The 19,203-nt window shown below is 37.7% G+C and overlaps 1 protein-coding gene across 2 annotated transcripts in view; it reads right to left on the reverse strand.

Moving 5' to 3' along the window:
- The window catches only part of RTN1 (reticulon 1), a 274,513-nt gene that overhangs the window by 202,569 nt on the left and 52,741 nt on the right, over nt 1-19,203 (reverse strand). The window contains exon 1 of one of the 2 annotated variants that reach the window (XM_030811528.1): nt 406-436. The exons of the other annotated variant lie outside the window; for it this stretch is intronic. Within the exon in view, the coding sequence (XP_030667388.1) occupies nt 406-421 (16 nt within the window). The 5' untranslated portion in view covers nt 422-436. Of the gene's footprint in view, nt 1-405; nt 437-19,203 lie in introns of those variants that run through there. 2 annotated transcript variants of the gene reach the window in all.

A 19,203-nucleotide genomic window follows, 5' to 3' on the forward strand; every position in this document is an offset into this window, starting at 1 on the left:
GGTATTATCTTGGCCATAATGATTAATTCAGGTATAGACATGTGACTTAAAATTGTTCCAATTGAAATTAAACCCTCTTTACTCACTGGTTGAAGAAGAAGTTTTCTGTCCCCTTGAGTGTTAACAGAAACACGTATAACCCAAGTATATTGTTAACTTATAGAGGAAGGCAGATGGAAGGAATTACAGACAAAAAGCATCACAGACTTGAAAGTATTCTAAGCCACTGGATCAGATCACCTCCAAAGCCTGTCTACATCTAGAATTTTCAGTTTCATCAGCCAACAGATGTCTTTTTTGTTTTGACCATTCTGAATTGAGTTTCTGTTGGTTGCAACACAAAGACACTTGACTGAAACATCTTCCTCCTGCTTCCCAACTATATTAGAATAAAGTTTTAGTTACTGTAACAAAGATCCATGTCTGCTCCGTGGTTTTGGGAGCAAGGTTCTTTCCATCTTGTTGCCCTGTCACACCCAGGATGTGTTGTCATCTGTATGGTTGAAGGTGGTTCATCACCAAACCCTTGTTCTTGGCTAAAGGATGAGAGAACGGAAAAAGAGAAAGGAAAGAACATACCCTTTTCTTTTAAGGGAAAAATTCAGAAGTAGCATCTTGTAGTCACTTGTAGTCACAGTCTATTGTATCACTTGTAGTCATAGTCTATTGACCAGAGGATGGTTATACGGCCATATTTAGCTAAATGGGAGGCTGAGATATGTTGTTTTTATCTAGGTATCCAAATGTCTAGCAAAAAAGTTTTTCCACTACAGGAGAAGAAAAGAATAGATACTGGAGGAAACCTAGCAGCTTATGTACCTTGAACTTTACACAGATTGTTTGATTTGGGTGCAATAATCTATCTTCTATGATCCACCAAGTCATTTCCATGTGTTCTTCTAAACCTATTTAATATCCACCCCAATTTAGCAGAATCCCATCTGCTGAGGTCTACATGAAAATAATTCCATATTGTGTGTATGTTTGTGTGCATACCAGCTGAAGTTCAAACTCTGGCTAATTTCAATATTCTGTCACTAATTTTAATCTTTGATAGGACAAAACTGGAATTTGTCCAAACTGTTTTTACTTGATGACATTAAAGATTAAAAAAAGATAGTAGCATAACAAGTGTGAGCAATCATTCTCTAAGACCAGCTAATGAGGAGATACTTTGGTTTTTTAACAATTTCAAAATAACTAGATTAATGTTAAATACTAATGTGGGCAATGGCAACACTAGCCAGAATTCTGAACTTTTTTTAATACATAAAATCTATCTGGGCCAGGTGCAGTGGCTCACGCCTGTAATCCTAACACTGCGTGAGGCCGAGGCAGGAGGATCACTTGAGCCCAGGAGTTCAAGACCAGCCTGGGCAACATAGTGAGATCCCATCTCTATTTATAAAAGTAAAAATTAAAAATTAAAAGTCAAAATATCTATCTGTATTATCTGCTAGTGTTCATCTACATATTTATTGTGAAAAAGTTCCCAGTGTCAAGGAAGCTGCATTCACCTCTAGAGTTTTAAAATAAACATCTTATTAAGATGTTCATGAAAAGACAAGAGGCAAACCTTAACATTGATATTTGGTACATATGTAGCACGTCAGTATCTGGACTGACAGATTTAGATGTATATACATGTAATTGTTGCTGATTAATGTCACAGAAGATGAATTTTAGACATTTTCTCATCTCAATGCCCCAGTAAAACCACTCCTCAGAAATGTAATATGTTTTGGGGATGAGGAAATGGCCAGAATTGGGCTTTATATTAAATATGATAATTGAAATAATCTACATTATCCAAAAATTATGTATTAATCACCAACTATGTCCCAAGTACCATGGGAGGTACTAGGGCAGATAAAAAAGAATGAGATAAGGTCTCTGCCCCTACGAAACACAGTCACATGTCCCATAAAGACGTTTTGGTCAACTATGAACCAGATATACAGCAGTAGTCCCCTAAGATCATAATACCATGCTTTTAACTGTACCATTTCTACACTTAGATACACAAATACGTACCAGTATTTTATGACTGCCTATAGTATTCAATACAGTAACATGCTATACAGGTTTGTGGCCTAGGAGCAATAGGCTATGTCATATAGCCTAGGTATGTAGCGAACTATACCATCTAGGTTTGGGTGAGTATACTCTATGATGTTCACATGATGACAAAATTGTCTAATGACCTAATCTCTAGCCCCGTACTTAATGCCTGACTGCATTTAGTCTTGTGTTATAAGCTATGTATCAATATAGCACTGTTCATATCATTTTTGTTGTTATTTAAAATCTTTAATGACTCCATTGCCTACAGGAAAATGCCCCTACTTCTTTGCAAGAATATAGGACTTTAATAATACATTGGCTCTTGTTTACTTACACTTTCCTGTAACACTCTATATCCTTTTACATCAATACTGTAGTTGCATGAACATTCTATGCTGTCTCACACCTTCATAGCTTTACATAAACTCCTACCTCACTTTGGAATTATTCATCTCCTCCTGGTCTAATGAACTCATTCTTCAAAATTCAACTCAGATTTCACCTCTATTGTGAAGACAGTTTACCCCAACCTCTGTAAACAGTAGAGGTACTCCTTCCAATTTTCTCCAAAGAAATTAGTCTCTGGTTGCATTCATCATGTTACTTCCACCTGTTAATTTACTGATCTCTTTCACCAACTAGATTGTGGGTCCCTGAAGGCAGTGATTTTATCCTGTCTATCTTCATATCCACAGTGCCTAAAATACTGCCTCACACAAAGTAGGGGTTCAATAAAAGTTTGTTGAGTTAATCAATAAAAGATCAGGTATGTTAAGGTTATATATGAACTCAATTGCAAATTACTATAATCTATGAATAATTTAGTCAAATTCCAAATGGATCACCTGAATTTTCAGAACTTTTCCTTCCACCATTGTTAGAATTAATATATGCTCTTTGCTTCCACGGATGATTCCTTTGGAAGATTTATTATTTATTTTCTATGAAGCAGTTTGAGCTTCTTATTCTATGTAATAAACTATTGCTAAATGCAAAACAAATCTTCATCATCACCACTGTACACCATTTTTGAGCAACTTCTATAAGCACAGAGAGTATGGGATAATAATATGGGAAAAATTCCCTTGTCCAACAACGATCTTGGTTTCCCTAATTCCAGTGGGTTGTGTGTATTGCAAATGCAACCTATGCCATTTAAAAATCATGATTATCTCAATAGATGCAGAAAAGGCCTTTGACAAAATTCAACAACGCTTCATGCTAAAAATTCTCAATAAATTAGGTATTGATGGGACATATCTGAAAATAATAAGAGCTATCTATGACAAACCCACAGCCAATATCATACTGAATGGGCAAAAATTGGAAGCATTCCCTTTGAAAACCGGCACAAGACAGGGATGCCCTCTTTCACCACTCCTATTCAACAGAGTGTTGGAAGTTCTGGCCAGGGCAATTAGGCAGGAGAAGGAAATAAAGGGTATTCAATTAGGAAAAGAGGAAGTCAAATTGTCCCTGTTTGCAGATGACATGATTGTATATCTAGAAAACTCCATTGTTACAGCCCAAAATCTCCTTAAGCTGATAAGCAAATTCAGCAAAGTCTCAGGATACAAAATCAATGTACAAAATCACAAGCATTCTTATACACCAATAACAGACAAACAGAGAGCCAAATCATGAGTGAACTCATATTCACAATTTTTTCAAAGAGAATAAAATACCTAGGAATCCAACTTACAAGGGATGTGAAGGACCTCTTCAAGGAGAACTACAAACCACTGCTCAATGAAATAAAAGAGGATACAAACAAATGGAAGAACATTCCATGCTCATGGGTTGGAAGAATCAATACCGTGAAAATGGCCATACTGCCCAAGGTAATTTATAGATTCAATGCCATCCCCATCAAGCTACCAATGACTTTCTTCACAGAATTGGAAAAAACTACTTTAAAGTTCATATGGAACCAAAAAAGAGCCCACATCACCAAGTCAATCCTAAGCCAAAAGAACAAAGCTGGAGGCATCATGCTACCTGACTTCAAACTATACTACAAGGCTACAGTAACCAAAGCAGCATGGAACTGGTACCAAAACAGAGATATAGACCAATGGAACAGAACAGAGCCCTCAGAAATAATGCCACATATCTACAACTATCTGATCTTTGACAAACCTGACAAAAACAAGCAATGGAGAAAGGATTCCCTATTTAATAAATGGTGCTGGGAAAACTGGCTAGCCATATGGAGAAAGCTGAAACCGGATCCCTTCCTGACACCTTATACAAAAATTAATTCAAAATGGATTAAAGACTTACATGTTAGACCTAAAACCATAAAAACCCTAGAAGAAAACCTAGGCATTACCATTTAGGACATAGGCATGGGCAAGGACTTCATGTCTAAAACACCAAAAGCAATGGCAACAAAAGCCAAAATTGACAAATGGGATCTCATTAAACTAAAGAGCTTCTGCACAGCAAAAGAAACTACCATCAGAGTGAACAGGCAACCTACAAAATGGGAGAAAATTTTCGCAACGTACTCATCTGACAAAGGGCTAATATCCAGAATCTATAACGAACTCAAACAAATTTACAAGAAACAAACAACCCCATCAAAAAGTGGGCGAAGGACATGAACAGACACTTCTCAAAAGAAGACATTTATGCAGCCAAAAAACACACGAAAAAATGCTCATCATCACTGGCCATCAGAGAAATGCAAATCAAAACCACAATGAGATACCATCTCACACCAGTTAGAATGGCCATCATTAAAAAGTCAGGAAACAACAGATGCTGGAGAGGATGTGGAGAAATAGGAACACTTTTACACTGTTGGTGGGACTGTAAACTAGTTCAACCGTTGTGGAAGTCAGTGTGGCGATTCCTCAGGGATCTAGAACTAGAAATACCACTTGACCCAGCCATCCCATTACTGGGTATATACCCAAAGGACTATAAATCATGCTGCTATAAAGTCACATGCACACGTATGTTTATTGTGGCACTATTCACAATAGCAAAGACTTGGAACCAACCCAAATGTCCAACAACGATAGACTGGATTAGGAAAATGTGGCACATATGCACCATGGAATACTATGCAGCCATAAAAAATGATGAGTTCATGTCCTTTGTAGGGACATGGATGAAACTGGAAATCATCATTCTCAGTAAACTATTGCAAGGATGAAAAACCAAACACCGCATGTTCTCACTCATAGGTGGGAATTGAACAATGAGAACTCATGGACACAGGAAGGGGAACATCACACTCTGCGGACTGTTGTGGGGTGGAGGGAGGGTGGAGGGATAGCATTAGGAGATATACCTAATGCTAAATGACGAGTTAATGGGTGCAGCACACCAACATGGCACATGTATACATATGTAACAAACCTGCACATTGTGCACATGTACCTTAAAACTTAAAGTATAATAATAATAATAATAATAAAAGAATTAAATTCCCCATGACAAAAAAAAAATCAGCTTTGAAAGGAGTCAAAGTGGGGAACCAGTAGATTCTTATTCTGAACAGGCACTGCAATATCTAGCAGTCTTCTGTCCTGTAAAGCTATATAGAGAGCTTTCTCTTTAGTTATTCAAAAGTCCATTGTGCAATCAGTAACCAGAACCTACTATTTAGTAAAAAAATACTCCAGGGATGCTTCTCAGCATAGTCAAAGAGGCAGCTACCTACATGGCAAGACATTGGCAATATACCAAAACATCTGAATGCCACTAAATATCTGCCCTTGTGACCAGACTTAGGGCCTGAAAGTCTCATTATTAGAATTATTTCTTTGGTTTAAAGCATTATATTTACTCATTCCTTATAAAGAAGTAGAGGTACCAGAGTGATATTAAAGATAAAATTCTGCTGGTTTCATTATTTTGCCTAGTGTCATCTTTGTTAACACTATTGGGGAAGAGTGTTTATAGCATTTGAAAGGCTAAAATCCAACTTGTCTTCATAGCATAAGAAATGTTGACCCAGTGATGTCAACATTTTAAAAGGCTTTTAGTAAAATACGAGTTTAGTTAGTAATACTGACATTGGTCCTTTATAATTATAATATCACTTGAGGGGCTTAATGGATTTTATTTTGTGATTTTAGCAGATATAGATTCATAAAAAATTATCCATTTTAACAGAAAGAGCAGAGTCATGATTCTTAGCATCCTCTTATCCTGGGCAAATGGATGTAATGCCCCTTATTCCAGAGATATACTGTACTATGTTTTTCAAGCAATTGATGTGTCTGAATTTTTCTAAAATTGTGTTAATTCACTTCTCTCCAATGAGGTCAAGTGAATTATGACTTGGCTACACAAACAAGTACAGTATTATTTTAAGATTTGGAGGTATATGCCTCAGAGTTCAAATGTAGCTCACCACTGACTAATTGCATGAATTTGGGCAAGGTATATAAGCTTGTAACTTAATACAAGTTATATCAGCTTGTATATTAATTTCCTATTGCTACTATAACTGTAACAAATTATCACAGATTTATTGCCTTAAAGAACACAAATTTATTACCTTACAGTTATGGAATTCAAAAGGTCCTAAAATCAAGGGGTTAGTAGCATGGGTTTTTTAGGAGGCTCTAAGAGAAAACGTAGCTGCCTACATTCCTTGGCTTGTGCCCCATTCTCCATCTTCAAAGCTAGCATCATAACATCTCCCAATCTCTCTCTCTCTCTCTGATTAGGACCTCTGCTTCCATGGACACATCCTCTTCCCTGATTCTGATCCTCCTGCCTCCCTCATCTAAGGACTCTTGTGATTACATTGGGCCCACCTGGATAATCTCGACATTTTAATATTCTTAGCTTAATCACTTCTGCAAAATCTCTTTTGCCATATAATGTAACATATTAACAGGTTTCAGGGATTAGGACATGGATGTCATTTGGTGACAGCAGGGGTGGGGGTGGGGAGACATTATTCTGTTTACCACAGTGTTGAAGTTAATAAATTTACAGATAAAAAATTTATTTCAAATATTAGTGACTTAAAAAGTGACTCAAACTATTAAAATGATATAGGATTCTTAGCACCCCCATAACAGTTAGTGATTTGCTAAGATCTCTTGAAAAACGATTGCCAGATTTTTCAAGCAACTGTGTCTGAATTTTTCTAAAAGTGTATTAATTCATTTCTCTACAATTAGGTTAAGTGAATTATGACTTGGTTGCACAAACAAGTGCAGTATTATTTTAAGCACATGATTTGCTACATGCAAGTTAGGGTATTACCTCATGATTTGAGATGAAAGAAAAGGATTTAAGATTCTTTAAAAGGACATTCAGAAAAGAGGCTAAGGATAGTACACTTAGTCTGAATAAAAACAAAATACCTTATAGAATGAGAATAAACTGGCAAGCCATACTCATCAAATTCCACTCATCATCATAACCGTGTAGGATGGAATTCTGCTTCTTAAGAAGTAGAAAGCTTCAGGAGAACATCACTCTCCTTTTAACATTGAGACAAATGTGGATAATCTACAAAATCATCCATTTTCTCAGGGCCATCAGAGAGTTGAGGTAATAAGGCAACCAAGAGAACTGAATTTCAAAGTCAAAAGCCCTCCCTGGAGAGATGGGACACATGAACTCTTTTACCTTTGATAGAGCATGGAAGAAAGAGACAGCCACCATAATATAATAAATCAAATTTAAATGTGGGCTAATGCATAATTTTAGAATAACTGGGTACCCCAGACACACACAGAGTTCACTTTCTTCTCCATGGACTTCCATTTGGTGCTCACAAGAAATATTTGCAAAAGGGTAGGAGAGCAGAGAGTGTCCCTTGGTGGCACAGGCATTCAGGTGATGACCAGCTGCCAGGAGGCAAACATAAAATACTTCCCACTTTGACAGACTCTTCCCTCCTAGGAAAAAAAGCTGTATGTCACTGGGCTGGGGTTGGCTGGGGGAGGGGATTCCGTACTTTTCAAGAGCTTCCAGAGACACAAGGCAGAGTTTGATAGACAAAGGGATAGAGGTACAGGAACACTGAAAAAGACCTCCCTTTAAGATCTAGACACAGAGAACTCACCTAAAGCTAAAACTAGATGGGGAGAATTCCTATCTCCACCCCTACAAGCCTTGCAAAAAGTAATAAGCAAAATTAATTTACTGGTGAAAGATGGGCAAGGAAACAGAATCCCTCCATGGCACAGATATGCAGAGGCTGCTGGAAGCTGAGAGTGAGGCAGGAAAATCGAGAAAAGCCTTTTGGCATTATATGACCACAGAAGCAGAAGGTAACACTAACCCATTGTGAGAGGAATTTGAAGCCTGTGAGGCAATGAAGGTAACTCTGGAAACAAAATCCCAGCCTAGTTCAACCAGACACTGACTCAAACCCCCACCCTAACAGCCTTACGTAAGATTAGGGGTATGCTCATTTCTGGGCATAAACGCTATTTGCCTCTTTCTCTATTATTATTTGATGTTTAGCATTTATTCAAAACTAAAAGGAAACACAAAAATACATCTTTTTGTTGTTTTTGTTTTTGTTTTTGTTTTGAGTCAGAGTCTCACTCTATTGCCCAGGCTGGAGTGCAGTGGCAGGATCTCGGCTCACTGCAAGCTCTGCCTCCCGGGTTCACACCATTCTCCTGCCTCAGCCTCCTGAGTAGCTGGGACTACAGGTGCCCACCACCACGCCCGGCTAACTTTTTATATTTTTAGTAGAGACAGGGTTTCACCGTGTTAGCCAGGATGGTCTCAATTTCCTGATCTCGTGATCCGCCTGCCTTGGCCTCCCGAAGTGCTGGGATTACAGACGTGAGCCACCACACCAGGCCAAAAATACATCTTAAAATAATTCTTTAAACAGAGAACATTGTCAAGAGATAAAGCAATCAGTAGAATAAAACTCAGAGATGACACAGATGTCAGAAATATCACACACAGAGATTAAAATAACTATGATTAATATAATAAAAGATCTAGAAGAAAATATAAAAGATTAATGAAGAGAAAGGAAATTCCACCAGAGGAGTGAACATTTTTTTAAATATTCTAATGTAAATGCTGGAAATAAAAGACTTAAAAAAAAGTCCTTCAAAAAGCTCATCAGCTTACTGGACACAACTGAGGAAAGAATCAGTGAACTAAAAGATAAATAACTAGAAATTGTCCAAGCTGAACACATATAGAAAAAGAATGGGGAAGGAAAAAACAAAACACAGAATCCAAGCTCTCTGGGACAACATCAAACAGGTAACATACATGTAATTAGAATCTCAGAAATACAAGGTAGAGCAAAAATAAGGCAGAAAATGTTTTAAATGATAATGGCTGAGAACTTTCCAAAATTAATCAACAGAAAAAATCACAGATTTAAGAACCCGAGGAGACTCCAAGCAGGTAAAACAATTTTTTTAAACCAACATGTCTAGATACACCATAGTCAGTCTGCTGAGAACTAAAGATATAGACAAAGTCTTCAAGACAAGGAAAAAGAATCATTACAGACAGGGGAGGAAAAATAAGAACTATAGCAGTCTTCTTATCAGTAACTATGCAAGCCAGAAGACAACAGAATAGCATATTTAACATACTGAAAGAAAAAATAGTTAACTGTCAATACAAAATTCTATACTCAGCAAAAACATATCTCAAAAATAATGGCATAATAAAGCCATCATTTCAGACAAACTATAGCAAGGAGAATCATTATCAGCAGCTAGGCAATGGGAGAAAAGTTATAGACAGTTCTGCAGGAAGAAGATAAATTATGGAATTTCATATATATGCAACTACAGATAACTGGCTGAAGGAACAATAGCAAGACTGTATTCTTAACAAGAGCACAAAAGATATGAAGGAGGAATGGAAGTGTACTCTTATAAGATTATAACACTATACATGAGAGATATATTATTAGAAGATGGACTATGATAAGTTAAAGTCTTCTACACTTAGAGAAAATTCCACAATTTTCAGTTCTTCCTGTATTGTTCCATGTAAAAATCTGTGTTCATGGGTAGCACAGGAAAAAAGTATCCCAGTCAAATACTTTTGGGGTCAAACAGAATTCATCACACTTCTCGGACACATTAATATGTCTTTCCACCTTATTAGTTACTCCACAAGTGTATTTCAGTATGGAAATACCTCATCTCAGTTGTGTTCCAGTTAATGTGATAGAGGAAATTGTGAACACTGTGTACACCTGAAGGTTTTGAAGCAACTGGTAGAGTTACTAATGTTAACTAAAATCTGTATAAAATGAGCTAATTGTTCTCTTTGGCTCTATTTACTTATTAGTAAAAATAAAGTCATAAAAACGTAATTAAAACCTACATAAAAAGAACTATGACTTCTTCAGAGGAAGGGGCTGGAACATTGCTATTCAAACTGTGATCTGTGGTCCAGCAGCACTAGCATCAGCTGGGAGCTTGCCTGACACACAGAATTTCAGGTTAAGCCAAAGACTTCCTGAATCATAATCTACACTGTACTAGAAAAATACATGGCACTAGGCTACAACAGAGTGATGAGACTTTCTTTGTATCATTAAACAGTGGGGGGATGTGATTTTAATTTATAGTGTATCTGATCTGAGCTGTTAGAGTAACTGAATTTCCATTAACGGGAATGATTATTAGAAAACAACCTTTAATCCAAATTTTGGCCATTAATACACATTATTCACAATTAATATTTAATGTGATGTTATATGAAATAGCATTTGCAATTTAGTAATGTATTTAGAATTTATATATTTAGCACTTAAGATTTTCTTTAGTTACCATTTGCAATATTCAAGCAGCCACAGCAAAGGAAGCTTCTGGGATAGCTCAAGAATTTTACCACTGGGGAAGCATCACAGGTTTTATTTTCCTGATCTCTGACTATAACCTAAACCAAAATCTCACTTGCTAAAATGGCAACTAATTTTAATTGTAAACAAATATTTTTCTTTAATCAGAATGATGTCACAATCTTACTAAGCCACAGCCAGGCCAGGTACCAGCATTTTGCCTGTCTAAAGGTAACAATAAAATGTAAATACCTCCTAGAAGAGATGACTTTTACAAAGAGGAGAAATAGAGAATTTACAGGTGACATTTAATTTTCTCAGCTTTTACTGAAAAAAAAAAAAAAGCCTACACAACAATCCACCATCCTCTTGGTGAAACTGATTTAAAAAAGTCATTTGCCATTTGCACTGGGATAAGCACACAGGCCATGCAGAAAACAGCTGTCTATCTAAATGAAATCAAAAGGACAGGATGTCTCCTATTCTTATTTGACTAAACACAGCTAGAAAGAGTACACCTGTAATCAGAGTCCCTGGAGCTTTGATTAGACAGGGAGAGTTGGTTCCGTACACAACACCGAGCTGCGTATGACTTGGTCTGACTCTCACGGAGGTCACAATTGAACAAATGCCTTTACAAGCTATGAATTCAATCCAGATGTGAAAAGTTTCCACACCCTTAAGTAAGTTTTCATCCTTCAAGAGGGGAACTAGTATCTCGGGGAATGAATGTCCTACTTCCCTCAAAAGCCAAGTCTCCACAGTCAAAGCAAAGAATTAGGGCAACTATCCAGATAATTCAGGCCACCCAAATCTACTCTGGCCTGAATTATTCAAGTTAAATACAACCTTCTTTGCAGGGTCTTGTCTCCCATATAATTCAGAGGGGTGTGAGATCCCCCAGAATTTTCTTACCTGGGAAATCAGCATCATTTACTGCCTCAGAGAAGACAAGAGGTAAAAGTATTAATGTGACCCACTTCTATCTGTCATCTGGCTCTTTCTGCCTGGATACGTTACACTTTGCTTTTCATTCTGAACAGCACTTTCCTTTCCTGAGCTACGCTACCTGTGACCTGAGGAAAAACAGCAGCAAATAGCAAATGAGGCAGTATGCAGGTAGGTGGTATAGGCCTCTCAACTTGAAGATTCAGAAATCTGAGGCCACAGTATCCTATACTTGTCTAAATGTGACTTAGGGTTTTATTTATTCATTTATGTTTAAACTTTTAATTTTAGAACAGGTTTGGTTTACAGAAAAGTTGTGGAAATTGTACAAAGCATTCCCACATGCTGTACATCAGTTTCCTCTCTTGTTAACATCTTACATGGTCTATTTGTTACAATTAATAGATCAGTATTGATATATTATTATGAACTAAAGTCTATACTTTATTCATATTTCCTTGGTTTTTACCTAATGTTCTTTCTGTCTTCCAGGATCCCATCCAGGACACCCCATTACATTTAATTGTCATGTCTCCTTAGGCTTCTCTTGGCTATGGCAGTTTCTCCAACTGTCCTTGTTTTTTATAAGCTTAACAGTTTTGAGAAGTACTGGTCAGGTATATTGTAGAATGTCCCTCAATTAGGATTTGTATTGTGTTTTTTTCCTCATCATTAGACTGAGCATGTACATATAGGGGATGAATACATAGAGGACAGTGCCATTCTCACCATATGGTGACACTGACATGACATCGCTGGTGATGTTAACCTTGGTCACCTGAGGTAGTGTTCTCCTGGTACCTTCACTGCAACATTACTGATAGAAACCCTTAATGCCACAGTGATTGTAAATCTATATTCATATTTGTATCTATTGATATTTTTAAAATATTTTAAAAACTTGGCTCATAATTTATTTTAAATAGAATTATAGAATACTCACCCATTTGGTGAATCCTAGAATCCGAAAAAGTCACTGAGGGCATGAAAGATTGTTCACATCCTGGGTTCATAAAGTATGTTGATAAATGGTTGGTACGGGTGACAGTCATCAGAATTATTATAAAAAGCAATTAAAAACTAGAAAGCCAGCCTCTGGCAAAACTGTGTGGGAAATGAATTTGCTCCTGGGAATGCAGTAGTTTTTTGGGTGCCAAGGGAATACAAAATGCTTTAGTGGTCCTGATCATGAGGAAAGGTGAATTGGTCAAGTGACTAGTATTTTGGCATGAATTAGCCTATTTAGCTTAGTGCTTAAGGTTGAACTGAAAGACATTGTGGTATTTAGGTTAAAGTGAGAATTTTGCAGATGGTGACTTTCACAGTGACCTACCCTCTTCCCCAAGCAGGTCACAGATCTTAAGTAATGTCTTCACAAAGAGAAGGCAAAGGAATTATTCACATGCGGTGATATTCAAACACACCAAACACATTCCTGTCTTGAGGACTTTGCACTTCTTCCAGCTACCTGGAATGCTCTTCACCAAAGTATTGGTGTGGCTCAAAGCTCTCCTTCATTCAGGTCTCTATTCAAAAGCTCGTTCCACAGGGGGGCCTTCCTTGATCACTCCATCTAAAATAGCATCCCCAAATCCTAGTTTCTACCTCCTTATTCTGGTTGTTTTGATACTTTTCACAATCTGACATATTATACTCTTCCATCCCCACTAGAATGTGAACTCCATAATAGGGACCTTTCCTTCTTCACTGCTCTACCATTGAATTCTGAAACAGTTTCTGACACAGAATTCAGGTTCACAGGCTTAACAGGGGAAGAGAGAGTTGTGACCAGCCTGGAGCAACTGAGAACTTAGCTATGTCTGGCCAGGTCTCTCTGCCCCTGAATATTCTGATTGGGACTGAACCACTGACATGGCAGCCCACTTGTACCCCTCCAAGACCCTTATTTATATCAAATAATTAAACATTAGGAGGATGTAACAGCTTAAAACTAAAATCTCTCATGTTCAAATTAATAATTACACAAATAAAACAAATCTTTTCCTGAAAGGCTTGTATAGTGTCATAAACCTTGATTGTTCCACAGAAGTTTGACCTAAAAATATTGTCAAAAAAGTTTCTTTCATGAAAGTCTTTATTATCCATCAGCTAGATTTCCCAGATAACTTCTGATTTTTATAAAGAAAATATTATAAATTTTACATTATTAGGTTCTTTCCCAAATTACATCAATGAAGTTCCAAAAAGGGAACAGCACGAACCAAAGGTAAAGAAAGACTGCCTTCCACTTTGTTTACTGAATTCAATCCTATTTGAAGGACTTTCACAAAATTGAGACCAGAGGATGTCTCTTAGGAATGATATGAATTGCAAACATAAATAATTATATGGCTGGGCGTGGTGGCTCACGCCTGTAATCCCTGCACTTTGGGAGGCTGAGGTGGGTGGATCACGAGGTCAAGAGATAGAGACCATTCTGGCCAACATGGTGAAACCCCGTCTCTACTAAAAATACAAAAATTAGCTGGGCATGGTGGTGCACGCCTGTAGTCCCAGCTACTTGGGAGGCTGAGGCAGGAGAATCACTTGAACCTGGGAGGCAGAGGTTATAGTGAGCCGAGATTGTGCCACTGCACTCCAGCCTGGCGAGAGGGCAAGACTCCTTCTCAAAAAATAATAATAATAATTATTATTATTATGTATGTTTGACTTAATACAGTTGTGAATAAAATCCCATTAAATTATATTTCTTTTGCTTCTCATTGTCATACATCTTTCTCCTCAATTTTGATGTGCAGAAATATCATTGGTTTATTTTATTCTTAAAAGTCTGACTATAATCCAGCAGAAAAAAAAAGATAAATTAGAATATATTTTCATATTTTACCTTTCAAAGCTACATTTTTTAACTTTTATTTTAAGGTCTGGGGTACATATGCAGGTTTGTTATATAGGTAAACTTGTGTAATGGGGGTTTATCGTAAAGATTATTTCATCATGCAAGTATTAAACCTAGTACCCATTAGTTATTTTTCCTGATCTCTCTCTCCTCCCACCCTCCACCTTCAGGTAAGCCCCAGTGTCTATTGTTCCCCTCCATATGTCCATGTGTTCTCATCATTTAGCTCTTACTTAGAAGTGAGAACACGTAGTATTTGGTTTTCTGTTCCTGCATCAGTTTTCTAAGGATAACAGCCTCCAGCTCCATCCATGTTCCTGCAAAGGACAGGATCTCATTATTTATGGCTGCATAGTATTCCACAGTGTATATGTACCACATTTTCTTTATCCAGTCTACCATTAATGGGCAACTAGGTTGGTTTCTTGCCTTTGCTATTGCAAATAATAAAGCAACATTTTTTAATGGAATTTTAAATCTCAGATTTGGCTGAGGCCTCAAAAGGCTGAGAACAAAAGAGTGGACTAGCACTTTCATATTCCAAAGGAAATGGGAAAACCAATTTTGTAACTCTTTACCTCTAACTCATTCAATGTGATAAAAGTGTTAAATTTGGAGAGGCTGAGAGAATGAAAGAAATTGAAAGGTATTTTTCAATGAAGGAAGGTGTCAGTATGACTTTCAAGTCAAATTAGAGGGCTTTCTAGGAAGCACTGTGGGTGGTGACAGTGAGGTAGCACGTGGCTACAGAGTGAAGAGCTGAATTTCGAAAGTAAATGCATTCTACCTCTATACCCAAAGGAATGTTGACCCGGGGTCGAATTGGATGCAATTCTATAGGTCAGTCTAGAACTGCTAAAAGACTTCAGCAAAATGAGGCAGGATATGAAAATCCACTAGAGATGCAAAGGAACTGCAGAGGAAAGCTCTTTAGGGATGGGTGTAATCCATAAAGAATCTATAATGCCCCATAAAAGATTCAAACTCAGAGGAAGTCAACAGCCTTTCACATCAGTGCCATTCAATGGAAACCTTTCTGGACTTTCCTCTCCCCACCACCACCTCAGCTCTGGAAGGTCACAGGCTGCTTCTAGGACATGGCAGAGCTAACATAAAAGATGACTGGTTCCTCTTTTCCACTGAGGTCTCCCACAGGGAGTAAACCTGAGTCGTGGTAGGGGAAAGCTTTAACTTTAGATGAAACTGGGATGGAGTTTACAAGGGATATAATATTTTAACTGTAAAATGTAACTGTTTTGCCACTTGAGGTAGCCAGAGGACATTTTCCAAGAATGACTAGACAAGTTATGGAACTTATTCCAGCATTCATCCAAAAAGAAGGAAGAACTAGTTCCACAAAGTGGATGAGAAAGCGCTGAGGATAAAAATAAAATTCTTTTCATTTAAACCCTGTGGGTCCTATTCTTTCCATATACTCTAAAGTATAAAATACACATAAAGTATGTAAAAGATAAAAATTCAGGACCCTCTAAATTTATTAAGCCAAGGAGTTATTCTGGATGTTTGCAATTGTGCTTCTTAGATTATCAATTAACTCTCTTTCTCATTGTTCTTATTCTGTAAATGACTAGGAGAGGCCAGAGACCAGGTCTTCTCCCTTCCAATCATGGATCTTTGTTATAGATTAACTGCTTACTTTATTGTTCTGTACTTAACTCAGACCAGATAATGCCCCAAACCCCATAACTGTTACATCTTCAGTGTGGAATGTGAAATATACCTTTCCTAAAGAAAAAGACCACCTTGACTAATCAGATTGTTGTTAACTATGCATTAAGTCTTACATAGAAAGATGTTGAAATTCTATTAACATTCCCTTAACTTTGTCTGTATAAATAATCCCAAACTTCTACACTTTGGAACACTGATTTCCATTCTTTGGAATCTGTGCTTCCCAGTGGGCTCATCCTCAAACTTTGCACTTGAATAAGCTCTCTTTAAACTAGATTCTGACCCTTTTGATTATTTATGTTGAACAGCACATTATTAATTGGTTATCACTTTTGTGAAAGTTGCAAATACCAAGATGAACTCATTTTTGTCAGACCCAGACAAAACAGGGCTAAGAACTCTGAAGAAGAGGAGACTCACGTTTACAAGACTGCAGTAAGAACTGTGATATGGTTTGGATCTGTGTCCCCACCCAAGTCTCATGTCAAATTGTAATCCTTAATGTTGGTGGTGGGGCTTGGTGGGAGGTGATTAGATCATGAGGATGGATTTCTCATAAATAGTTTAGCAGCATCTTCATGATACTGCCCTCACGATAGTGAATGAGTTCTCATGCGACCTGGTCATTTAAGTGTGGCACCTCCCCCTACTCTCTCTCTTGCTCCTGCTCCAGCCAGGTGAGAGGCCTTGCTTCCCCTTTGCCTTCGTCCATGATTGCAGGTTTCCTGAGGGCTCCCCAGAAGCCAAGCAGATACCAGCATCATGCTTCCTGTATAGCCTGCAAAACCATGAGTGAATTAAACCTCTTTTATTTATTAATTACCCAGTCTTAGGTATTTCTTTATAGCAATTTGAGAATGGACTAACACAAACTGTTGCCAAGGACTTTCCAAAAACACTTTTGCATCCTTCACTCATCTTTTGCTTTGATAAGGCTTATCATTAGATAGTCTTTTCTTTTCTTTTTCTTCTTCTTTTTTTTTTTTGAGACGGAGTCTCACTCTGTCGCCCAGGCTGGAGTGCAGTAGCACAATCTTGGCTCACTGCAAGCTCCGCCTCCCAGGTTCACGCCATTCTCCTGCCTCAGCCTCCTGAGTAGCTGGGACTACAGGCACCCACCACCACGCCTGGCTAATTTTTTGTATTTTTGGTAGAGACGAGGTTTCACCATGCTAGCCAGGATGTTCTCTATCTCCTGACCTCGTGATCCGCCCGCCTCGGCCTCCCAAAGTGCTGGGATTACAGATGTGAGCCACCGCACTCGGCCATCACTAGACAGTCTTTAAGATTGTCATAAGTCAGATAAAATGCTCTGAGAAGAACACTTGTCCCGTAACAACATCTCCACCAATGAACTGATAACAACTCTAGCTTTGAACATCTGGAACCAATGAAGTCTGTTTCTAAGACTTGTATATCCTATGTAAATCTCTTTTTGCTAATAAAAGCTCCCCTTTCTCTTTCCTCACTGATCACACTGGTGGCTTGCCATTCCATGCATCCTAGATTATGATTCTTATTTCTTTATAAACTCAATATATTTATTTAGAGTTTATAAATATATTTAATAAAATATATTTAGAGATAATTCTTTCTAGTGTAATTTTTTTTTTTAGATTGACACTCATAAAAATAAAAGTGTGCTTCCTCTCTATATATTGGAATTTCCCAACATTTCACACCAGGGACTCAGGCTCAGCAAATACTTTCTTACGCTAATATCACTGAGACAAAGCATAAGGCCATAATTATACAAATTAATGGCTCAGTGAAATACAAAGGTAAACAGAAGGCTAATTAATTAATCTGCTAACTGTCTTTCCTTGTTGTAAGCATCAGTGTTCAGTATTTAGCTTTAATGTATCCATTGGACAGGAAATAACAGAGTCCCAAAGGCTTCTGGAAGTCTAGTCACAGGACTTTCCGTGTGAAAGTCTCCTACCTTGGGCCCACACATGCAAAGCAGTTGAACAAAGGCTGAGAACTTCATGAATACCAAAGACACAACAGAACCCCCAGATACCCTAGTGAGGTAGTAAGAGTGTTTCAGGCTGATTTTTGTGCTTTTTTATATTAAAGAAAATGGTCTCTGTTCAAGGATTTTGAAGGGAAAACTTCTGAAATAAGCACTTTTAAATTTCCTCTCAAAGTTTTTAAAAAATTCCCAGCTGCGTTCAATCATCTTTCAACAAATATTTAGAGTACCCACTACATTCCTAGCCCTGTGCTACCTGCAAGAGAAACAAAAGACTCATGTTGGGAGATGATTTTCCCTGGGTCTCTTGCAATTCCATGTACCTTATGGAAAGGTATTGACTGCTTTGATCTGGACTATCTTTTCAAGAATGTTTGTATAGCAAACAGCCTTGGAAGGTAGAGAGAGTGTCTCCTTTCCAGGCAAAAGGCAGGTTTGTTTCCCAATCTGGATATGATAATGTTTCTCTCTGAAGCAAAGGTTGCTCAGGTTCACTAGTACCCTCTTAGAAGATGGGAGGTTTTCCTAAGCTTAGGGTTCCTTGGCTGTGACACAAACTCACTGTGTGTGCAGCGTCCATGCGGGCTGCTCTATTGCCTACACAGTATTTGGGGGTTAAGAGAAACTGATGCAAACATGAAGTACATATGTCTACTGTAGAAGTAATAAAGTTCTCTGTTTCTGATTCAGGAGTCTTGTGTCTTCTACCAGCAACCATGAAACTATGGCGGGCTAATTGTTAGCTTGCAGGAAGGGTAAAATCTAAGACTCTTCACATTTTGGGCATTCACTTCTCCATATCAAGGAGCTCATGGTCTTTTGGGAGATTAAAAGCGATAAACAATTATAAAAAACATGTGATACCTGGAGTGATAAAAATATGCTTAGGGTGTATGGGAATAT

Source organism: Nomascus leucogenys, chromosome 1a, assembly GCF_006542625.1.
Source record: "Nomascus leucogenys isolate Asia chromosome 1a, Asia_NLE_v1, whole genome shotgun sequence".
Lineage (NCBI taxonomy): Eukaryota > Metazoa > Chordata > Mammalia > Primates > Hylobatidae > Nomascus > Nomascus leucogenys.